We start from the raw sequence: 23861 nt of genomic DNA, 5'->3' as shown, positions 1-23861 counted from the left end.
TTTGAGAACAATAGGAGGGACCCCATCAGGTCTATGAGCCTCCTGAGGGTTTAGACCAACGAGGGCATGGAAAACACCATGATGAAGAATGAAAAAGTCGGAGGGAGGAGGAGAGGGAGGGACAAGCCCAAAATCATCCATAGTGTAATCATTAGCAAAGGTTTGAGAGAAGAGTTCAGCTTTGGAGAAAGATGAGATGACAGTGGTGCCATTAGGATGAAATAAAGGAGGGAAAGATGAAGAAGTAATGTTATTGGAGTTGAAGTTTGAAAAATTTTGACATTTTCTATTCATGAAGGATTATTTGGCAAGTTGGAGAACAGACTTGACATGATTATGGACAGAAATATAAAGTGCATGAGATTCAGGAGATGTAAGCCTGAAGTATCTTTTGTTGACAACCTTTTTTATCATATATAGTACAAGAACAGGCTGTGTTAAACCAAGGTTTTGAAGGTTTAGGTTGAGAAAAAGAATGAAGAATATATGCCTCCATGCCAGACACTATCACCTCTGTTATGCATTTAGCAAACCGAGATGGGTCACTGACATGGAAACTGTGAACATTCCAGGAAAATCAGCATAATACCTCCTCAGGTCCCTCTCCCAATTGACAGAGGCAAAACACCAGAGGCACCTCTGCCTTGGGGGTCCTGAGGAGGGATTGGAGAAACAGGACAAGATACAGAAATGAGATTGTGATCAGAAGAACCCAATGGAGAAGATGGGGTAACAGCATAAGGAGAAGGATTAAAGGTAAGGAAAAGATCAAGAATGTTTTGGAGAAGATGGGATAACAGCATAAGCAGAAGGATTAAAGGTAAGGAAAAGATCAAGAATGTTTTGGAGAAGATGGGGGTAACAGCATAAGCAGAAGGATTAAAGGTAAGGAAAAGATCAAGAATATTGGGTTTATCTCCAAGACGGTCAGGAATACAAGTTGGGTGTTGTACCAGATGGAAGATTGCAAAGCTGAAGACTAGTTCACCAGGATGATCAGTGAAGGGAGAGGAAAGCCAAAGCTGGTGGTGAACATTGAAATCTCCATGGCAGAATCTCCTAACCCTGATGTTCTTCAAATACTGCAAATCATGGAGGACAACCATTGTCAGGAGGCAGCTGAGCAACATCAGGAGGAAGAATGACGCCGATGTAAAGAAGGAGGCAGGAAAATGAACGGCGAGAATCACAACAGAGGAGTTTCAGCAGCTGTTGGCAACTGTCGCACAGCAGTTACGTCTCACCCTCCAACCTGCTGCAGCATCACCCACCTCCACCTCGCCCAGTCCATCTCTGCAGCAACTCCCATCTGGAATGCTACACCCTACAAATACAAAGGCAGTCATCCGTCCCCCATCCCCGCTTCAGTCTGATGTTACCTTCCCAGGCTACAAGGTGTGGAGGAGACAATGGAAGGACTATGCCACCTTCACTGATCTCACGAATCTTGACCTCCCCAAATAACACATTTAGTTACGCATGTGCCGTTCACCTGAGGTGCTGCACATTCTGTCTCCTGACAACACACGGCTAATTGAACAGGTGTCAGACACACTTGAACAACACGTCAAGGCCCAAACAAATGAGGCTCAACGACGCAGAGATTTGTTCAGCTGCACACAACAGGTGGGGGAGTGTTTAACGATTTCTTCGTCAGAGTGAAAAATCTTGCAGAGGCAGTTGACATCTGCAAGGGCACTAATGCACAATGCGAGGAGACACAACTCAAGCAGCTGTTGCTGATGGGAGTATGTGATCAAGACCTCATTCGGGAATTGATCAGTACGATTGCTACCAAAACTCTTGATGAAATTGTACATCAATGCTACCGTATAACAAAGGCTTACTGTAATGATGAAAGTTAAGTATGCCATCATATCGTATACGACCTACATTCTGAGAGATTTCATACAGTATCTGGGAAGGAAAACACACTATCTTAATAGAAAGCAGCCATGATGCAATATGCGCGTCATCGAATATGTCATGAGGGCCCCAATGATGAAAAATATGTCATCATGTTGAAGGGGTTAATGAAATGAGTGTGCATCTTATATACCTGTGTGCTCTATGTATTGTCAAACACACACACAAAAAAATACTTCAAAATGTGTGTTGTTATTATGATTCTTGATGAATTTTTCTTATACTGCATTATTTCTTCATTTTTATATTATTATATGGTATAAAACTGGGCAAAAAGTGAAAAAAATGACAGCTTAGAGGTTCTAGTGTCAATCTGAATTATTACCATAGGTTCTTCACTTTGATTATCATGATTTTGGCTACAGTGCTGTGATAAATGTACCAATTAAGCAAGACAGCAGAGGGTTGAGTGTTTTCAAATCTGTATGATGATGTTCTTTTTCATCATGTAGTACTTTCAGTCTTTGTGACTGACTTTGTTTCAAGTTTATCACTGCACCATTTTCTTTTATCTTACCTTTCATGGATATTGTGAGTTATGCAATAATCAAGATTTTATGTATAGCTATCTATAAAATAATTGTGTTGTATCTTTTGATTCCCGATTTACTCTAACTATTGTCTCTCATTTAAGGAGTATTGTTAATGATAATGACGATTAACTTGATTAGCATTTATTTAATTTAACATATGTAACATGTAAAGCCAGTACCCATATCAAGATTATTATTTTCTTTTATAAAAACTTAAGGTACATCACTGAATATTATAAAAGAATTAATATATACTTAGCACAGATACCCCTAAGTGTTGAAATCTGTCTAAGGTGCTGCAAATTTTGCAAGGAAGCGAACACTGCTTGTGTATCTGAGTTTTTTTATTAATCTATTATTTTTTACTGTGACAGAACAAAGATATGGAATCCTGACACATGGACTGATAAACTTGAAAACATTAACCAGTGTATGGTACTCATCATATAATCTAACAGTTCCGGGCACTTCAGGAGTAATCCTGATAACAAAAATGCCCTTATCCACAAGTTGTTTATATTTTTTACATTAGCAAAATCATGATCTTAAGGCATGAATCAGGGCCCCATTCATACATGAGGTTATTTTACTGGCATCACCACATGAACTCTCTCCTGTTGGAAAGCTAGATCAGTGTGGGAAGGATACAAAACTCTCAAGCCTCCATTTTCATCTTCCACCCTCACCTGCTGCACCACCACAGCTGCCTCCCCTCTCTCAGTGGTCTTAGAAGATAGGCCATTCTGCAGGACAGCCAGGAGGAGGGTATCTGCTATTTCTTTGGCTTTATTAAGGGATGAGCTGCTGGTTACTTCCAGTAAGACACTAGTGGTGTCCTGAGTTATCTGAAAAAATATACAATTATTATTCATCATAAAATCACAGGATGTTTGTGGTAGTAATGGTGATGGTAGTGGTAGATTCATATTACATATTATACCACTTGCCTGACTATCAGTCCCTCCAAAAGTTGGTAGCAACTGTGATGGCTTATAGTTCTGGATGTAGTGCTTGCAAAAATTATTATGCCACACACAGGCCTTATTGTATGAGTCCTAAATATACAAGAAACAGGTTAAATGAACAAGGTATTTTTTGGATATTTTCAATTTATCAATTAAAACCTGCCTTCTTTTTACTGTAAAGCTGGTAATAATAAAAAAAATAATAATATGGAGGAAGTGTATCTAATGATACAAGAAAATAATGATGATGGTAAGTGTTTTTTCATAATAGGTATGTACAATAAGAAATAAACCTACTCAAATTTTAGAGAAAAAAATTAGCCTGTCTTCTCAAGGCCATTTTCTGAAGATGATAAATGAGAGAAAATGTTAATTTTCTATAGTACACCAATCTATAGATACCATAGAAAAAATAATGATAATACAGGTTTCCCTTGTTTTATGATTGGGTTACTTTCCTGAAAAGCAGACTGAATAATGAACAACTGAATAGCAAACTTAAGGTTCAATAGGATTTAACTTAATGGGGAGAGTAACCTAAGCCTAACTTTAACTTGTATTGTGAGATAGAGAACACTCTTCTGCACTACTTAAAGAGGTAGAGTTATAGGCTCATTATTATTATTTTTTTTTATACATTAAATTCCCCTTTAGGCCTTTTTCCACTGGGAAGAGGAGAAAATTCTTAAATATGTAGCAGATGGCTGTTATAAGTTGCATGATCAATTTGTCAATATCGGGGTTTTAAGTGAAGATCAATCAGATCTACTGATGAGTAAGATCTGAGAATACAGATCTTAATATTTCATACAAAACTGCCAGCTGTATGTAAGTGGCTTTTGCAGCTTTTCTTTTGTTCTTGTACAAAATACATCTTGACATACCTTAGTATAGTCCGAGTTAGTAATAGGAGGAAGAGAGATCACTTTCCCTTGACCATCTTCCAAACATGGCCAATGCTCCCAAGGTTCTAACATGTGTAGGAATCTGAGAAGAGTAAGCATAATTTATAAAAGAATATGGTTAGCTTTATAAGGGCCTTCACAGTATCTAATGAATTGTAATTGTAATATGGGGGATAGTAAATGTACCAGGCAGCAAAAGCCATATGGTACTATTGGATAAGCATGGTCTAAGAAGGTGGGAGGGAGGGGTTGAGTGAGGCTACATCATACAAAGGACATCAATGGTAAGGAGGAAAGACATAAGGGCAGATGATAGAAGAGGAAGGGGACTTAGTGAGGACGTCAACAAGACAGATGGCAAGGAAATGGGAGCAAAGGTGGGGAAAAGCTGCAAGGTGAGAGGCCTTGAAGGTGGGGCATGAAAGGAGATGGGAAAGAGAGGAAAGGGCACCACAAGAGGGACAATGAGAACAGGCTGTGTTAAACCAGGGTTTAGAAGATTTAGGATGAGAAAAAGAATGAGGAAAGTACGTCTCCATGCTAGACACTTTTATCTCTATGTTATGCGTTCAGTACACAGAAATGGGTCTCCCACACGGAAACAGTAATCATTCCAGGGAAAATCAGCATAATGCCACTTCTGGTCCCTTCAAATGGCAGAGGCAGAATACCAGAGGCACCTCTGCTTTGGGGGATATGCTAAGGAGTAATTGGAGAAATGGGACAAGATACGGACGTGAGGTTGTGATGGGAGGAGCCCAATGGAGAAGACAGGATAACAGCATAAGCAGAAGGATTAGAGGTAATTAAAAGGTCAAGAGTGTTGGGCATATCTCCAAGATGGTCAAGAATACAAGTAGGGTATAACAGTGTGTATTCTGAATTTCTATAGTGATATTACCTATAAACACAAACATTATGTTCATTAATATTATAGTTAAAACGAATGTTATATGGAGTCCAAGCAAACAGCAAACACACACACATACATGAGCAAGACACCATGCTGGCAAGACATCTCTGAGCAACTAACAAGAAAAAGCTATAACAGGAGATGGAGCCTGACCTAGACATATGTATAGGGGAGGGAGGGGGGACATAGGTTCTCCTATCTCCATAATAAATAAGTTTTGGATCATATAGGAAAAAAAAAAAAAAAAAAAAAAAAAAAAAAAAAAAAAAAAAAGTGAGAGATGGAACAGAGTAGTGCTGCTGCCAGACATATAATGGAATCAAAACATATGCCATCGTGTGAAAACCAACGGTACACTGAAACACCTATTGGACTAAGGAAACTGACTGATGATATTATGGACAAGGATTTTTCTGGATTTAGGAAAGAAAGAAATAGTATGAGGAGGTTGATCAACGTAGAAAGGGAGTTAAGGTACATTAAGGAAGTGATGTTGAGTCTAATGGACAAACATGACAGACTGACGATGGAAAACACAGAGCTGAAATTGAGATAAGTAGAATGTGAGAAGATAAGAGCAATCAATCAGGGATTAAAGGAGATACAAGAAATAAAGAAACAAAATGATGTACTAAAAGCCACATGTCAAGACTATGAAAAATCCTTAAGGAGCTTACAGGTTATAGTACAAGATGGGCTTGTGGACAGGGTAGAAGGTGAATTGGGTGAAAACAAGCTGAAGGAGCTACAAAATGCATGGAAACAGGAACAGGAAGGGGAAAAGGTAAAATTTTTGGAGGTAGTAGAGACAAATTCAGTAAAACACAAAGTAATTGTAATACAAGTAATTAAAGAGAAAGATCCTGTGTGAGATACAGTGGATAAGAGAAAAAGTTTCATGATTTTTGGGATGAAGGAAAAGAAAAATCCAAACAAATTCCTGAGAGGATGTGTAGTGAGAGAATTGGCCAAAACTATTATCGAACAAGTTCAAGACAGCATGCAAGAACTGGACCAGGAGGTGGAAGAAGTGATCAGGCTAGGAATATACAGTGAAGGGGGCAGGAGACCAATGAAAGTGAGAATGAAATCCCAAGTGGCAGTGGATGAATTTATGGTTAGGAAAGGGAAGCTGGCCGATGATTATGAACACAAGGATATATGGATAAAGAGAGATATGAACCTAGAGGAAAGGGAAAGGGAGAAAGTGCTAAGAAATTAAGCTAAGGAAAAGAACGAGAATAGGACAGAGATCGGGAAAAATAATTTTTACTGGAGGGTTCTGGATATGAGACTAAAGAGGAGGTCGTGGAGGAGGCAAGAAATTAAGAGTGACTCATACTAATATAGATGAGTTGTTATCCAGCATATTGGAGGTTAGAGATTATTTGAAAGAGAAAAGCCGGATGTAATGTGCATCATTGAAACAAAAGTAAGAGAGGAGATCCACGTTAACTTTAAAGAGGAGGGATATGATAGCTGGAGGCGAGACAAGAAAGATAAAGAGGGAGGAGGAGTACTAATAATGCTTCGTGATAATATATGTGCAATAAAGTGAGGACAAAGTGGAACTAATGGGAGTAATAATCAAAACAGAGGAATTGAAGAAGAGAAAAATTATAGTTACATAAGTGCCACATAAGACAAATACATGGGGAACTGAAGAAAATAAAGATATGCAAAGCAAGGTGATTAAGTGCCTAGATAACATGAAAAGAAGAGATGGAAAAATACTTTTAGTTGGAGATTTTAACAGTAAAAAAGTTAACTGGAGAGAGATAGAAGTAAAGGATAATGGAAAACTTTTTGTCATCTGGTGAACTTATAAACTACCAAATTTGATACATAATTTTGTTACAGGTTGAACCTCCTTAATCTGGTATTCTTTCATCCGGCAACACCTGTAATCCGGCAAAATTTTTGTTTGCTGGAATTTTTTAATTGGCCGCAGTAATTTCCCGGACTGCCGGTAGGACACGGCGGCACTGTACTGTGTTTTGGAGCCCAGGCATTCTGGATCAAATTTGGATCAGTATCATGCTGCCATTCATTGCAAGCACCACCCTCCCCCAGGTGCATAAAATTTTTTTTCTGTAATATTTGCCCCTAAACATGGCTTCCAAGCGACCCGGAAGTGATAGTGTTGTGTGTGAACCAAAGAAAAAGCGCAAGCATATGACAATATCAGTGCAACAGAAAGTGGACCTATTGAGGAAGCTAGATAAAGGTGTTTCAGTGCAGAGCCTATGCCAACAATACAACATTGGCTCATCAACCGTCTATGATATAAAAAAAAGCAGAAGAATCAACTTCTCAAGTTTTACAGTGAGTGTGAGAGCAAGAAGAACATGGAGGTTCGTAGAACACTTAAGGAGGGTAAAAGCAGTGATTTAGACAGTGCTCTCATACAGTAGTTTAAGCTTCGGCGCACTGGTAACGTCCATGTCCGGCGAGATGATAATGGTGCAGGCAAAAATATCCCATGCTGAACTTAATTTACATGTTTTTCTATATACTTCTGCATGTATATTTACATGTACAACTATCATATATCAAAACAATGTTACAGCTACACTTGCACAATGCAGGGTAAGTATATAGAGGGTGTTTTGGGGAGCACCTATAGTTCGGAATTTTCCACGGTCTGGCAAGTCTAAGGTCCAGTGGTTGCCGGATTTGGGAGGTTCAACCTGTACTAATTTTTTCATTGATAATTCAGTCCTAAGAAAAATGTCTGCTCTTTCAGAAATTTACTTAAAATCTTTTATCAGTTACATCATTCTGTAAGTAAGAAAATGCACATAGACATATTCATCAAATACCCAACACATAAGTGTTTACCTGTGTAATCCAGCAACATTCCTCTTCTGCTGTTTTCTCTGGGCCTCTGCTTCATGTTGTAACGAACCATATAATTCCCATGCTGAAATCTCTTTGCCTCTGCCAAGTGGATGAATGTGCATTTCCTTCGGGGCATGGGCAGTGTAGTAGAGTGGTGCATGAACCTTGCTCAAATCATGAGTAGCTACTGTAGCCACCATCCGCTTTTCACAAATCCCATCATGGAGTTTGGTCTGGTGACATTAGAATAACTTGATTTCCTTCATTTTAATACTACATAGATTTCTTATTTGCTACCTTACTTTAAAAGATCAATACTTTTTTAATATATCCAACATATTTCATGAGGATTATATAAATATTCACAAATGTGTGGTGGTTGTCACAATATTATAAAGCAAAATTTATCATGAATAAACCATAAACCTGAATATTTTATAATTTTATATGTACATATTATGTTATTGCTTTTATAACTCATCTTTGTCACTCAGTAATAGGAGCAGAAATTATATTGGGAAGAAATATAAGGAAGAAAGGATGATAAACACAAAGGCTTATTACCTGATAATTTGCAAAATACATCATGTGATGAACAATGTGTAACTGCAACTTACACCATATGATGTGATGGCCAATATTTTGTCTTGAAAAGATGTTTGGCAACTTTGGTGAGTCTATGCTCCCTATTACAAGTAAGTGCTTGCGTCTTGAAATTACAGTACACTTAACCCTCGGCTATCGCGCCCAATTCGGGCCGAAATAGCCGCGCCATAGCCGAAAACACGATAGCCGAATTGAACAACTAATGGTGAAAATTGTTATTGGTGCCACAACCACAAATTTTACTCCTAATATCCCTCATTTTTACCTTTTTTTTTTAATTACTGTATAATCCATTGATACCAATTAAAACATGTCAAGATCAGCTCATTGTATTTACATTCATAAACAACATTTCACAGCTAGGGTTTTGTCTTGTCTCATTGGTTTACGTTCGGCGATGGTAGGAGGACGGCATGGAGGGTTGGTGGTCATTGTGGGCATAAAAAATGGTAGAATCTGGCTATCAATCTCTAGTGGGGAGGACGCGCACTCAGACTGTGTTTCATCTTGGTGGGAAGGCAATTTTGGCCAATGAGCGCTCAGATATCTCATGACGTCATGGCTGGGCGCACGATAGCAGGCATCTGAGGTCGTAATAATGAAATTTTAGAAGCTTTTCATGGGTGCATGATAGCAACAAAATGCCATAGCTGAAGTCGCGATAGCCAAGGGTTGACTGTACAAGAAACTTTTACTTTATATTAGACTACATTAGAAAGTTATAAGTAAATTTCCCACTGTTTATCACAACACTGTGTTTAGTGCTATATTTTATTATTTATCCTCCTCCCCACCGCAACACCTATCTGTCCATCAGCTCACTCACCACAACTATGAACAAGATCAGTAAAACACACTCACTGCTCACAGCCTACTATCTCCAAGTGACAAACTGTGTCACTTCATTACATCATAAAGCTTCAACTAATGTATGAAATTAACTAATACTTGGTTTTCTGATATTTTTCAATGCAATCTTTTCACCTAATAACAGCAAAAATGGTTTTTGAGGAATTTTTTTATGCTAATAATTGCCATTAAAAGTATGACCACTGGAACCCTATTGCACAGTTTATGGGTTAATTGTTAGTATGTCACCAGAAGTGTACAAACATCCTTTAAAACATGTCACTTCAATAAGAGCCATTTTAAAGTGATTAAGATGCAATTAACCCTCTTACCCCAATGTGAATGTCTTTTACATAAATCTGAAACATAATGGGGGGCAAACACTGACCCTTGTGGCAATCTGCTAGTTACTTTATCCCATGTTGAGTATGTATCTCTGATCACAGTTATCATTTCCCTATCCTTCAAATAATCTCTTGTCCATTCTAGCAAAGTTCCTCACAGTCCTCCATATTCTCTAGTTTCCAAAGTAGTCTTCCATGGGGGACTTTATCAAAAGCCTTTTTAATATCCAGGTATACTGAGTCTACCCATCTATCTCTTTTTTCAAGTCCTGCAATAACTCTCGAGTAGAAACTTAAGAAGTTTGATACACGTGACAGCCCGGTCCAGAACCCAAATTGTCTGTTTGATATGACTTGCTCCTCTTCTAGAAATTTAACCCATTTTTCTTTGATTATTATTTCACACAACTTCCCCAAGACATTTGTAAGTGACATTGGTCTGTAGTTTAGTGGTTCAGTAGCCTTTCCTCCTTTAAATATCGGTATCATATTGGCTCTCTTCCATTCTAATGGAACTTTCCCTTTATTTATTGAATTTGTAATTATTTCCCAAACTGGATCCAGTAGTTGCTCTTTACATTCATTTAACACCCAGCCTGATACACCATCTGGCCCCATTGCTTTCCTGATATCGAACTTATCCAATAATCTTCCAATATCCTCTTTGTGCACTACAATCTCCCGCAATCCTTGGCAATCCCATGTCCTATTAGGTTCTGTGAAATCATCTTAGCAGTGAATATAATTTTGGAGCTCTCAATCATTATTTCACACATTTCCTTCTCTGTGTGGTATGTCTTCCCCTTTTTAATATTTTTTTTAATTGTTTCCTTATTCTTTGTTTTGCCATTCACAAACTTGTAGAAAAGTTTGGGTTCATCTTTACTTTTATTCATTACATCTTTCTCAAAGTTTCTTTCTTCTTCTCCCCTTACTCTAATATATTCATTTCCGGCATCTTTGTACTGCCGTCTGTTATAGTAATTTCTCTGTTGTACGAGTTTCTTCCATGCTTTATCCTTTGCCTTTTTAGCTATATGCATCTAGCATTGTACCAAGCATGTATTTTTTTCTTAACTCTATAAACAGATACAAGTTTTTTTTTACTCCATTATTTTTCTGTAAGAATATGTCATATTTCTCTTATACTGTCTTACTGTACATAATATTATGAACAGAGTGTATGTGATAAGGAAATGTCTGGAAAGTTTTCATACAAACATTTCTTCTTCATTATCATTTCATCTTGTTACCCAAATCATCTAAAATCATTCATGTCATAGGAAACATATCCCTTCTATGGCAAACTAAAATTCAATAGGTCTTGTAATTATGTCTCCTAAATGTGGACTATACTAAGACATTTATTTATGTCCACCAGATGGGAGTATACGGTTACCAGGATGTATATACAGGCAACCCCCGCTTAACGAAGGGGTTACGTTCCTAAAAAAAAAACCTTCATTAAGCGAAACTTCGTTATGCGAACCGATTATAACAAGTTTAATCCCTGACTTGAAATTCCATTAAGAGTAAACAAAGTGAGAGTGTATCATAGTACAGTGAAAGGTTTAATGAAAGTAAAAATTATGAAGTTAAACATTTAGGCAGTTTAATTTAAGTTATTATAATGTACACTAATGTATGTATGTACGTAACTTTATAATGTTGATGATCTTAAATTTATGAAGGGAGGGAGAGTGAAACGGGAAAGACACTAACTGGCAACCTGTGGAATGTAAATAAAGGGCGCATCATTGTATTACATACAAAACTTATGTATCACATTTCCACAAGGCTTTCCATTTTATCCATTGTAGTGTCACAAGTTCAGGTGGTTCTTTTAGCTTGCAAGGAAGATACGGTCTCACCAGCCTTCTTAATAGAGTCTGCTGACTTGAAAATAGTAAAGACAGTAGATGGAGTCAAGATGGTGGCGAGCAATGCTATTAGTTTTCTCACCTCTCGTGTCTGTGAATAATATCCAGCTTCATTTTGAAAGTAAGAGACTTCTTGGTCTTCTTAGCAACGCTAGGCAACATTGCAGGGCGTTTTGGTGGTAAGTTGAGCGAGGGAAGACGAGATGCTGCTGACGCTGTTATTGCTTTGAACAGGGGGAGTGAGTGGTGCGCATGTTGTCCACGAGAGGCGCTGGTGTATTCAAAAGCCTGTCAGCTTGCGTTGTATGGCGGGGCTTTCAAACTTGGAAAATTTACCTAGATAAAACTTCGTTAAAGCGAGTTTGGTGTTTGTTAAACGATCAGATGGTAGTAAAATGAAACCTTTGTTGTAGCGAAATTTTGTTGTGTGAACCTTTGTTAAGTAGGGATTGCCTGTATATGTTCCCCAAAGTGAAAAGGTTTAAGGCTCACCTGGATGGAAATGAATCTCTTAAACAGATCATTCCTGAGGTCCAGGTGATGGATGACACAACACACCAGGTAGGGTCGCACCTCCTTGACTGCTGTCCTCACCAACACTGATGGTACTCCTTCCCTTTCACCCCAACCCAGTACTTGCAGCTCTTTGCAAAGGACATCCACCTGCAAGAAAGCATTAATATAAGATCAACATATCTTAAAACATATTACCACTTCAAGTTGCATTCATTCATTGCTTGTGTGTATTTACCAAGTTCTATTTACCTAGTTGTACTGTACAGGGTTCAAGCAGGGCTCATAGTGTCCTGTTTCCATGTCTCCATTTATCAAATTTTTCTTTAAAGTTATGCATATTATGTGCTTTAACAACTTCATTGTTCAATGCATTCCACTTCTCCACCGTTCTGTGTGGAAAACTATTTTCCAACATCCTTCACACACTGACTCATCCTGATCTTCATTACATGTCCTACTGTCCTTGCATCTTCTCTGTCACCAGCACCAGGACTTCCTTGTCTATATTGTATATTGTTATTAGGTTCCCTTGTTCTCTTCTATCTTGTAAGGTTGGTAGTCCCATTTCCTTCAGTTGTTCTTTGTATGTTAGGTCCTTTAGTTATGGGACCACCTTTGTAGCAATCTTCTGTATCCTTTCTAATCTTCTTATATCCTTTTTAGTGCTCAGAGACCACACCACTGCTGCATATTCCAGCCTGGACATATCATGCTTGTGATGATTTTTTTCATTATATCTTTCTCCACATATTGAAATGCCACTCTTATGTTAGTCAACATCTTATATTACATACAAAATATCTTGTTTATGTGTTTTTTGGGAATCAGATTTTCCTTTATAATCACTCCCAGATCTTTTCTTCTTTAGTCTTCATTATTTGTTCCTCTCCCATTAAATAGTTCCTTACTGGTCTTTTGCTCTTTCCTAGTTTCATTATGTGACATTTCTTGGCATTAAACTCCAATTTCCACTTCCTACTCCATTCATAGATCTTGTTTATATCTTCCTGTAACAGAAGATATTCTTCCCTGGTTTCGATAACTCTTAGTAGCTTTGCATCATCAGTAAATAAGTTAATATAACTGTTTACCCCAATATGAATATCATTTACATAAGTCTGAAACATAATGGAGGCTAACATTGACCCTTGTGGCACTCCGCTTGTTACTTTACCCCGAGATGAGTATGTATCTCTGATCACAGTTCTCACTTCCCTATCCTTCAAATAATCTCTTGTCCATTCTAGCAGAGTTCCTTGCAGTACTCCTATGTTCTATAGTTTCCAAAGTAGTCTTCCATGAAGGACTTTATCAAAAGCCTTTCTAATATCCAGGTATACTGAGTCTACCCATCTATCTCTGTTTTCAAGTCCTGCAATAACTCTCGAGTAGAAACTTAAGAAGTTTGATACACATGCCCGCCTGATCTAGAACCAAAATTGTCTGTTCGATATGACTTGCTCCTCTTCTAGAAATTTAACCCATTTTTCCTTGATTATTATTTCACACAACTTCCCCAAGACACTTGTAAGTGACACTGGTCTGTAGTTTAGTGGTTTCTGCCTTTAAATATCAGTATTACGTTGGCTCTCTTCCCTGATACACCATCTGGCCCCATTGCTTTTCTGACATCCAATTTATCCACTAATCTTTGAATATCCTCCTTGTGCACTGCAATGTCCTGTAATCCTTGGCAATGCAATGTCCTATTAGGTTCTGTGAAATCTTCTGCAGTGAACACCATTTTGAAGCTCTCATTCAATATTTCACACATTTCTTTCTGTGTGGTATGTCTTCCCTCCTTTAATTATTTATTCTATTGTTTCCTTGTTCTTCGTTTTGCCATTTATAAACTTGTAGAAAAGTTTGAGTTCCTCTTTGCTTTTATTCCCAACATCTTTCCCAAAGTTTCTTTCTTCCTCTCTCCTTACTCTAATATATTAATTTCTTGGATAACTATACTGCTATCTGTAGTTGTCATTTCTCTGTTTTATGAGTTTCTTCCAAGCTCTATCTTTTGCCTTTATAGCTTGTATGCATCTAGCATTGTACCAAGCATGTATTGTACTATAGTCAACTGTAACACTTCCTCACTCCACTGTCCAGCATTATCCATAACTTCCATCTCTCTCCAGTTTACTTTTCACAGTTAAAGTCTCCAACTAAAAGTTTTCTTCCATCTCTTCTTATTATGTTATTTAGGCACTTAAACACCTCTCTTTGCATATCTTTCTTTTCTTCAGTTCCCCAAGTATTTGTCTTGGGTGGCACATATGTAACTATGATTTTTCTCTTCTTCAATTTCTGTTTTGATTGTTACTCCAATTATTTCCACTTTGTCCTCACCATATTGCATTTCTACACATACATTATCACGAACCCTTATTAGCACCCCTCCTTCCCTTTTATCCTTCCTGTCTCTCCTCTAGCTATTATATCCCTCCTCTTTAAAGTTAACATGGATCTCTTAGTTTTGTTTCAATGATGCACATTACATCCGGCTTTTTCTCTTTCAAATACGTAATCTCTAACCTCCAACATGCTGGATAACAACCCACCTATATTAGTATAATTCACTCTTAATTTCCTGCCTCCTCCATGACCTCCTCTTTCCTCCATATGTACTGCTTTTTTAGTCTCATGTCTAGAACTCTCCAGTAAAAATTCTTTTTCTCGCTCTCCATCCTTTTCCGTTTTTTTTCTTTAGCTTCATTTCTTAGCACTTTCTCCTTTTCCCTCTCCTCTAGGTTCATATCTCTTTTTTATACATTTATATATATATATATATATATATATATATATATATATATATATATATATATATATATATATATATATATATATGTTCTGTATCATTGGCCAGTTTCACTTTCTTAGCCATAATTTCCTCTACTGCCACTTGAGATCTCATTCTCACTTTCATTGGTCTCCTACCCCTTCACTGTATCTTCCTAACCTCATCACATCCTCCATCTCCTGGTCTAGTTCTTCTCAGCTCTGCATTTTCCGTTGTCAGTCTGTCCTGTTTGTCCATCAGACTTGACATCACTTCCTTTATATACCTTAACTCCCTTTCTGCATTGACCAACCTCTTCATATTACCTTTCTCTTCCATAAATACAGAAAAATCCTTGTCCATAACATCACTTTTAATCCAACAGATGTTTCAACATACCGTTGGTTTCCACATGAAGACGTAGGTTTTGATTCTGTCATGTTTGGTAGCACTACTCAGTTCCATCTCTCTCTCCTTTTTTTTCTTCTTTTTTTTCCATCTATATGATTCAAACTTACTTAATATGGAGACCGGAGAACCTATGGCCCCCTTCCCCCCCTGTACATACGTCTAGGTCAGGCTCAAACTCCTGTTGTAGCTTTTCCAAAGAGTTGCTCAGAGACATCTTGCCGGCATGGTGTCTTGCTCGTGTGTGTGTGTGTGTGTGTGTGTGTGTGTGTGTGTGTGTGTGTGTGTGTATTTACCTACTTGTAGTTTTAAAGAGCCTGGGCTTTACACTCGAGTGGCCCCGTCTCCATATCTACACTTATCCAATTTTTCTTTAAAACTATGCACACTCATTGCTGACACCACCTCTTCACTCAAACTGTTCCAAGTCTCAACACATCTTTGTGGGGAACTATATTTTCTAACATCTCTCAGACATCTTCCCTTCCTCAGTTTTTTACTATGTGATATTGTGCTTCAAATGTCATATTCTTCTCTCAGGATCAGTTTCTCATTATCCACTTTATCCATTCCGTTAATCATTTATAAACTTGAATCAGATCCCCTCTCTCCCTTCTCTGTTCCAGGGTTGGTAGATCCATAGCCTTTAGGCTCTCCAACTTCCTTATGTGTTTCTTTTTATGGGGGGTCCACACAACTCCTACATATTCCAATCTGGGTCTTATTATAGTACTTATCAATTTCTTCATAATTTCTTTGTCCATGTAGTGAAATCCTAATCCAATATTCCTTAGTAAATCATATGTCTCTCTGAAAATTCTATCAATATGGCTTACCGGTTGATTGCTTTCTTCCATCGTCACTCCCAAGTCCTATTCCTTTTTTACTTTCTCCAGTTCTACTCCATCTCCTATCTTTTAGATTCCCACTGGTCGTCTTTCACTCTTTCCCATTTCCATGACATGGCTTTTGTCCACATTGAATTCCATCTCCCACTTTTTACTCCATTTCCAGATCTTATTTAGGTCTTCCTGCAGTATTTCACAATCCTCTTTTTGCTTTTTAACTCTGCACAGTTTCGTATCATCTGCAAACAGATTTATGTAGCTGTTCACTCCCTCTGGCATATCATTTATATATATGAGAAAAAGTATTGGTGCCAATACTGACCCCTGTGGCACTCCGCTTTCTACTGCTCTCCACTTGGACTTCATATCTTTAACTACCATTCTTATTTCTCTCCCCCTCAAACAATTTTCCATCCATCGCAATGTGCTTCCTTTAAAGCCACCCTTCTCCTCTAACATCCACAGTAATCTTGCATGTGGCACTTTATCAAATGCCTTTTTAAATCCAAATAAATACAGTCAACCCATCCTCTCTCTCTTGTACTCTATCAACTATTCTAGAGTAGAAACTCAATAAATTTGTTACACATGACCGACCTTTTCTAAAACCAAATTGGCTATTTGATAATAATTTGTTGTCTTCAAGAACTCGATCCATTGTTTCTTTATTACTCTTTCACACATCTTGCATATTACACTAGTTAGTGATACCGGTCTGTAATTTAAAGGTTCTTCCTTCCTTCCGCTCTTATATATGGGAACCACCTCAGCTCTTTTCCATTCTACTGGTACTGTTCCATTTTCTATTGAGCATTTTATGATGTTGTATATAGGACTTGCTAGTTCTTCCCTACATTCTTTCAGTATTCTGCCTGAGACTTCATCCGGTCCCATTGCCTTCTCTTCATCCAATTCCTTCATCAACTCTTTTATTTCAAGCTTGGTTACTTTAATCTCTTTCATATAGACAGTCTCTATTACCCTGTGGTCTTTCAAATTTAGATTCCTTAGTAAAGACCTCCTGAAATTTACTATTTAACAGTTTTGCCATACCTTTTGGGTCTTCCACCATCCCATTCTCTCCTTTTAACCTTTCTATTGTTTCTTTTTGTCTATTTTTCCATCTGTGAATCTGTAGAACAATTTTGGTTGCTCCTCACATTTTTCAACAATGTCCTTTTCATAGTTTCTTTCCTCTTCCTTCCTCACCCTAACATATTCACTTCTCGCTAGCTTGAAGTTTTCCTTATTTCCTGGATTTCTATTTCTCCTCCATCTTTTCCATGCTCCATCTCTTTTCTCCTTTGCCCTAGCACACCTTGCATTAAACCAATCTTTCTTTCCTTTTTCTTTAAGTCTATATTTTCGGACATATTTCCAAAAATATGTTATATTTCTCTTGCACCTATCTGAATTTTTCATCTCCCAGTTAACGTTTTGAAATAATTCTTGAGGTTCTCAATATCAGCCTTTCTGTAATCTAATCAGTCTCCTTTGTATGATTCATCTCTATCTTCCTTTCCCTCTTCTTTATCCATTTATAATATTACATGGTCACTCTTTCCCAATGGGCACTTATATCATCGCTCATTTGTATACCCTTGTAAAACTAGGTCCAATCTCGCCGGCTCATCGTTTCCTCTGAATCTTGTGTTTTCCTTTACTCTTTGGTCCATCATATTATCTATCATTAGATTCAGGAATCTTTTTCCCCAGGCTTCTTCCCCCATACCACTTTCATAATTTTCCCAGTCCACCTCCTTACAGTTGAAATCTCCTACTAATATCACTTTTCTCCTTTCTTTAATGATTCTTGTTAGACTCCTTATTGTGTCATCTATCATGTCTTTATATTCTTGATTGGTCCATGAATTTGTTTTGGTGGCACATATGTTCCAATGATTGTTAACTCTTTTTATTAATATGCATCTTAACATACAGTACTTCTGCTTTTCCTTCCCCACACTCCACTTGGTTTACCACCATCTCCTTCCTTAACATCATCATGACTCCTCCTCCTCCTTTACCCACTCTATCTCTCCTCCATATGTTATACCTATTATCTATGTCTATTTTTATTGCCTCCTTTACTTTTGTTTCAGCCAGGCATACAATATCCGGTTCTTCTTTCTTTATGTAATCTCTAACCTCTAATTTACTTGATAAAACCCCACCTATGTTTGTTTACATAGTTTCTAATCTCTAGCTCTTATCACTTTTAGTTAAACTTGCTCGTTTTTCCTTTTCCTTCTTTTTTATATATATTTCTTTATCCTGTCTCCTAGAACTCAACAAATAAATGCCTTCTTCTCCTCCTCTGACCTTTCATTATTTTTTCCCTTGCTTCTGCTACCAATTTGTTGTGTGTCTTCCTTTCTTCCTCATTTTTATTTTTATTTATTATATCCTTGCAACCTTCTGTTTCTCTGAGTTTTGTTGTTCTATATAATATTTCTTCTGCGGCTGTTTGTAATTTTAGTAGTAGCTTAATTGGTCTCACTGTTCCTTCTTGATATGGTCCCATTCAATGGTTTTCTTTTACCTCCTCCTCTAAGTTCTGTCTATCTTCATCATTTAGATTCTTTAGTAGCTCTTGACTGATTTTATTTCCTCTTTTTCCCTTCTTGGTCTATATTTTACAATTTTTTCTTTCAATCTAAATATGATTACACTCTTTTTCTTTTCTGCAATTTCCCTAACTAGATTTTCTTTTTTTCTTAAGGACTTCTATCATTATGTTTGCCATATTTTCATCTCTTTCTTTTCGCTGTTCCTGTATCACCTCCTGAAAATTATCCTTGTCTTTCTTATCTTGGAATCTCCATGCATGCACTTCTTTCTTAATAACATCCTGTACTCTCTCCTCTTCCTTGTTTACCAGATCTTTCAGATTTTTTTTCTTTCTCGACTTTACCGAGTCCTTCCTCCAACTGTTTCTTATACTTGGCCAATTCCTTTTTAAGTTTCTCGTTTTCTGCTATTAGCCTTGCTTCATTTTCTTCCACTCTTCATATCCTTTCTTTCAGGTTCTTCTGAAACTCTCTATCCTGTTCTTCATTCTCTTTTATTCCCATACTCTCCTTTATCCATTTATCCAATTTCCTTTCTAGCGTTAACACTCTCTTATGGAGGGCAGTGATTGCCGTATCAAAACCTCCAAATGCCCCGTCTCACTCAACATATTCATCCTCTTGCATTCCTTCCCTGGTCTCATACCTGCTTTTATATGTAAACTTTTCCTTACTCATGCTGCCCTACAATGAATTCCTGAAAACGAGTGCCACTCAACTTGCCCAGGCCTCTGTAAACACAACAACAGGTAGTGGGATCAGCTGCTGCACAGAGCATTGACACCACGTCTGTCCTTGACCATGACTGCGAGCGCATGCGCGTGTGTGGGTGTGTGTTTAAGAACATGGACAGATCAGCACATTAGACATAGAATAGAGCCAAACCTAAGAATCCCTTCAACTAGCCACTAGCAATTCAACAAAGAAAATTTACTAAATCCTTGATGTCAAACACAAGTGATACAACTTGCCTAAGGGACAGAACTCAAGATCATACAGAAACCTACCTTATTTCCCAGTTTACTCTTCAATTATACATGACAGACCAAAGAGAGAAGGTGGACTGAGAACTCATCCATTAAAGCATCTGCTTCACAAGCCCAAATCCTGTAATAAAAAACTCAGAGAATGACAACTCCACTAAAGTGCACTATATAAATAAAAACCAATGACAAAATAAGAAACAACTAACCAACTAACCAACACCATTTCCCAACCCTGCAACCAGGTGATAAAAGTCACTAATCTTCAGAGCATACCCAACAAATGTTGACTTGACTTTTGAAGATCAATCAGAATGCAAAGAACCTCTCATCTTAAAGTAATCAGAGCAACTCAGCATAAACAGCATCCCAGCCATCCTATTATTCAAAAAAGAGATTCAGCTGAAATAGATATCTTATAATAAAAAGTTGTCTGATAAAAACTAAGTAACAACGCTAATACTAATGGCTGACAACCAACACCTCTAATAAAGATTGCAGAATGTGCAATTTGCAGAAGTGACTCTGGGAATGGCCAGCTCTGTACTTGCCACCATAAAACTAAATAATTCAAAATAACATCTGATATCTTTATATTCAAGAATATGTACTTAAATGTACCATATCTAAGAAACAAGTTACTATCAACTCTTATATCTGTATTCTTACTCAGTGTTACTACAGTAGATTTTATCACATAAAAAATTGAAAACAGTCCATACCTCTTCTTCCTCTCTGGATTTGTTTTTTTTTCCTTTTCCTTTCTTGCCCTTGCCTTCTTGGCCTGAGGACCTTGGACAGTGCTGGCGTATATAATCCAGTACCTGGCGTGGCAGACAGCGTTCTGATTCAACTAGCTTCTTAAATCTTCGGTCACTTAGAGGATTTCCCTTGAGGTTTAGTTCTGAGGATATCCATGTTAATTTATTATGTATATCTAAGTATTATTGAGGTTAGATTTATTACCTGTTTTACCTCTAATACAACTTCTAATATACTGTTTTTTTGTTATTTTCATACTTAAAATCTGTAATAAAATTAGTAAAAATACCTTAATATGCTAAAAATTAGTAACAAAAAACTACTGGAAATGTTTACTATGCATCTACAATTCCTTCTCAACAAACTTTGGAATTTGACAGATAGAGACCTTGGAAATGTAGTACCAGAACTCAAGAAAAAAAAAAAAAAAAAAAAAAAAAAAAAAAAAAATAGGTGACACATTTGAAAACACTATTATTTTCATAGTCCAGACAGAGGATCAACACAAGTTAAGATCAGGGGTCCCCAATTTCCATAGGGTGTAATCAAAAGTTTTTTGTTTTATTTACTCCACTCCTCTGATTGCCTGTCTTCCAACATCTTTCTCACCACTGTAATATTGCATCTCTTGCTACATTCTACTTCTTTTTCAGGCCAACTGCTCTTCTGATTTTGCTAACTGCATGCCTCCCTTCCACCTGAGGCCTCACCACAAAAGATTTTCTTCTTTCTCTCACACCTATTCTGTCCACTTCTCTAATGCAAGAGTTAACCAGCACTCTCAATCATTTCCTGCCTGCTTCTGTATTTCTATCTTTACCTATGACCCAAACTCATTTAAGAGGGAGGTTTCAAGATAATTACGTATTTCATTCTTTTGCCTAACTCTCTTTTTGAGGACTGATATCTCCATGGGTGTTTTTGTTTGAAAATTTTTACAAGAGGTCCTTTGCTTGCCAAACATACCCATTTGTCTCCTTAGACATTTCTTGAGGAAATGTAAAATTTGGTCTACTTTGATATCCATGACCAACTATGTAGTGGAATAACCCACTGCAGAGATGATAGGTAGCTGCATGAGTGGTCACAAGCAAATCAGCTCAGCATTGGTATGAACAGATGGAGTACAAGACAACACCTGAAGTGTTAACACAAAAACTTGCTGATGTTTTACATTTCTTTTCTTATCCCCTTTTCCACTAACACAATTGGGGCTGATAGGCCATGGCCACTGTACAGCACACTCACACACCACAATGTCCCACTAACATAACTGATCCTACTGTGTGACACCCCACCTGGTGCAACTACTCCCTCAGTACCTGGGTTTACCAAAGGAGGGTCAGAGTAAAACCCCTACCCTAACACCTAATTCAGACAAAAAGCTTGGCACTAAGGATTTCCTCCCCACACTTCCTCTCTGGTGAGAGGGCAAATTCTGGCCTGGGTATGACTGGAAAACATAGTGGAACATTGGTAGGCCGATGTGGCTAACCCTGGGTTTAGATCTCAACTGGCCCCCAAGTGGCAAGGCACACAGCCAATGCACGCGGAGTTTGAACTGGCAAATCCAAGTGGGGTTCAAAACACCTTAACCTAAGCTAAGATAATTTAAACCTAATCTAACTATTATTGACGATGTGTTGATTTTCAAAAGCATCAATATAAGTAATAGCCAAGTGCATGAGAAAACTTCATAGATGTGAAGTACAGTAGAATACTACCACTACATGCAGCACTTTCATGTGCCACTGACAAGAACAAATAGCAAACATCAACTGATAAGGTATAGATACAGGTATTAGGTTAAAAAAATCTTGTCACTTGTAGAGCATGGCGTCTCATCCTTATTTCATGATGTCCAAATTTGACTTTCCTCACCACAAAACTTGACTTATTGCATCATCCTTCTCAAAATCCCAATTCCCCACAGGTTCCCCCAAGTTTGTCAGAGTAGAACTGGTGATATTAGTAAAATCTAATTCTACCAAAACTTCCCTCAAAAATGGCAGATTTTCCAGATATAATGTATTTTGGCTTCTCCAAACCCCCTCCACCAAATAAAAAAAAAAACTTATTTTTGCCAGGTCCAAGTTGGTGAAAGGGAAAGATGAAGAGGATGAATGTTCTGCATTTTTTACATATCTCAAAATACAGCATGGATTATCAGTTGCCTAAGTTGATGGGTACACAATTATGCCTTAATATAGTTTGAAAAAGTGCATGGAGACTGACTAACCTTTGAGTTTTGGGGTGTCTGAAAGTTCTCCTGGTACTATCTTGATGTTGTTATGAGCTACATCAAGCAACTTGAGAGCAGGCAGGTCTACAACAGCAACTGGTACTTGCTGCACCAGGTTATTTGCAACCCTCACCTCAGACAAGAATGAAAGGCTGGAGTAACACACATCAGGGAACTCTGACAACTGGTTATGACGAACATCTAGAACAGATAGGCTGACACATTTCTGAAAACTGGGCAATTCAGTCAGCTGATTCCCTGTCACATTAAGTGTGGTGAGCGTGATGTGATGGCTCAAGCTGGGTGGCAAGCAAGTCAGGCGATTACTTGACACATCCAAAAATTTCAGTTTCTCCAAATCGCCAAGTGTGCCCGGTAAGCCATCCAGCCTATTGTTCTGCAACACCAGATTGGTCAAGTTGACGAGACGTGCAAGGTCCTTGGACAGGTTCGTCAGCGGAGTGTTTGTTATCTTTAGTAGGTTCAGCTGCACGAGGTCGTACACAGCAGGATCTAACTGCCCCTCTGCCTTCTCTATCAGCTGGTTCACTTCCTGACCAGACAGGACCAGTTCATAACGCTTCTCCTTCAGCGCCTGCTGCACGTCGTCCCACATCCTTTTTCTTACAAAGGCATTCGCTGCTAGAGGCAAAACTTGAAAGCGAGTACTTAGCTTCGGGACTGTTCTTCACACGTGAATCGGCCCGCTGCCGCTGGTCCTGTCGCTTTATTTCCGAATCCCCGAGTCGTTCTCTAACTATTGTATTGTTTTGTGATATTTCCTTAGAACACAGAAAAAAAATTTCAGATACAGAAAAATTTCCTCAAATCTACAAATAATTAATTAAAAGGTTTATAGCTTATTCTTATAGCAAAACTAAGGCGGGTTCACACGTGTCAATATGCGATTAAAATTGTAAGTCGCTGGAAGTATCGACTTAGCCCTTCTAGTCGGAACATATTCTCACACAAAGACTGGGAAGTAAGTATCTGC

The 23861-nt window shown here is 37.9% G+C and overlaps 1 protein-coding gene across 1 annotated transcript; it reads right to left on the bottom strand.

Moving 5' to 3' along the window:
- Positions 1-2584: 2584 nt before the first annotated feature.
- LOC123518336 (leucine-rich repeat-containing protein 47-like) lies at positions 2585-23602 on the bottom strand. Its single transcript, XM_045279099.1, has 6 exons — positions 22865-23602; positions 20586-20767; positions 12255-12425; positions 8084-8316; positions 4309-4411; positions 2585-3304 (listed from the first exon to the last, which is right to left on the bottom strand). Exons 1-6 carry the CDS (start codon positions 23481-23483, stop codon positions 3041-3043), a joined length of 1572 nt encoding a protein of 523 aa, XP_045135034.1. The 5' UTR covers positions 23484-23602; the 3' UTR covers positions 2585-3040.
- Between the last annotated feature and the right edge of the window lie 259 nt (positions 23603-23861).

The sequence above is a fragment of the Portunus trituberculatus genome, chromosome 43 (assembly GCF_017591435.1).
Source record: "Portunus trituberculatus isolate SZX2019 chromosome 43, ASM1759143v1, whole genome shotgun sequence".
Classification (NCBI taxonomy): Eukaryota; Metazoa; Arthropoda; class Malacostraca; order Decapoda; family Portunidae; genus Portunus; species Portunus trituberculatus.
The sequence above is the reverse complement of the archived record's forward strand: the minus strand, read 5'-3'. Positions and strand labels throughout refer to the sequence as shown.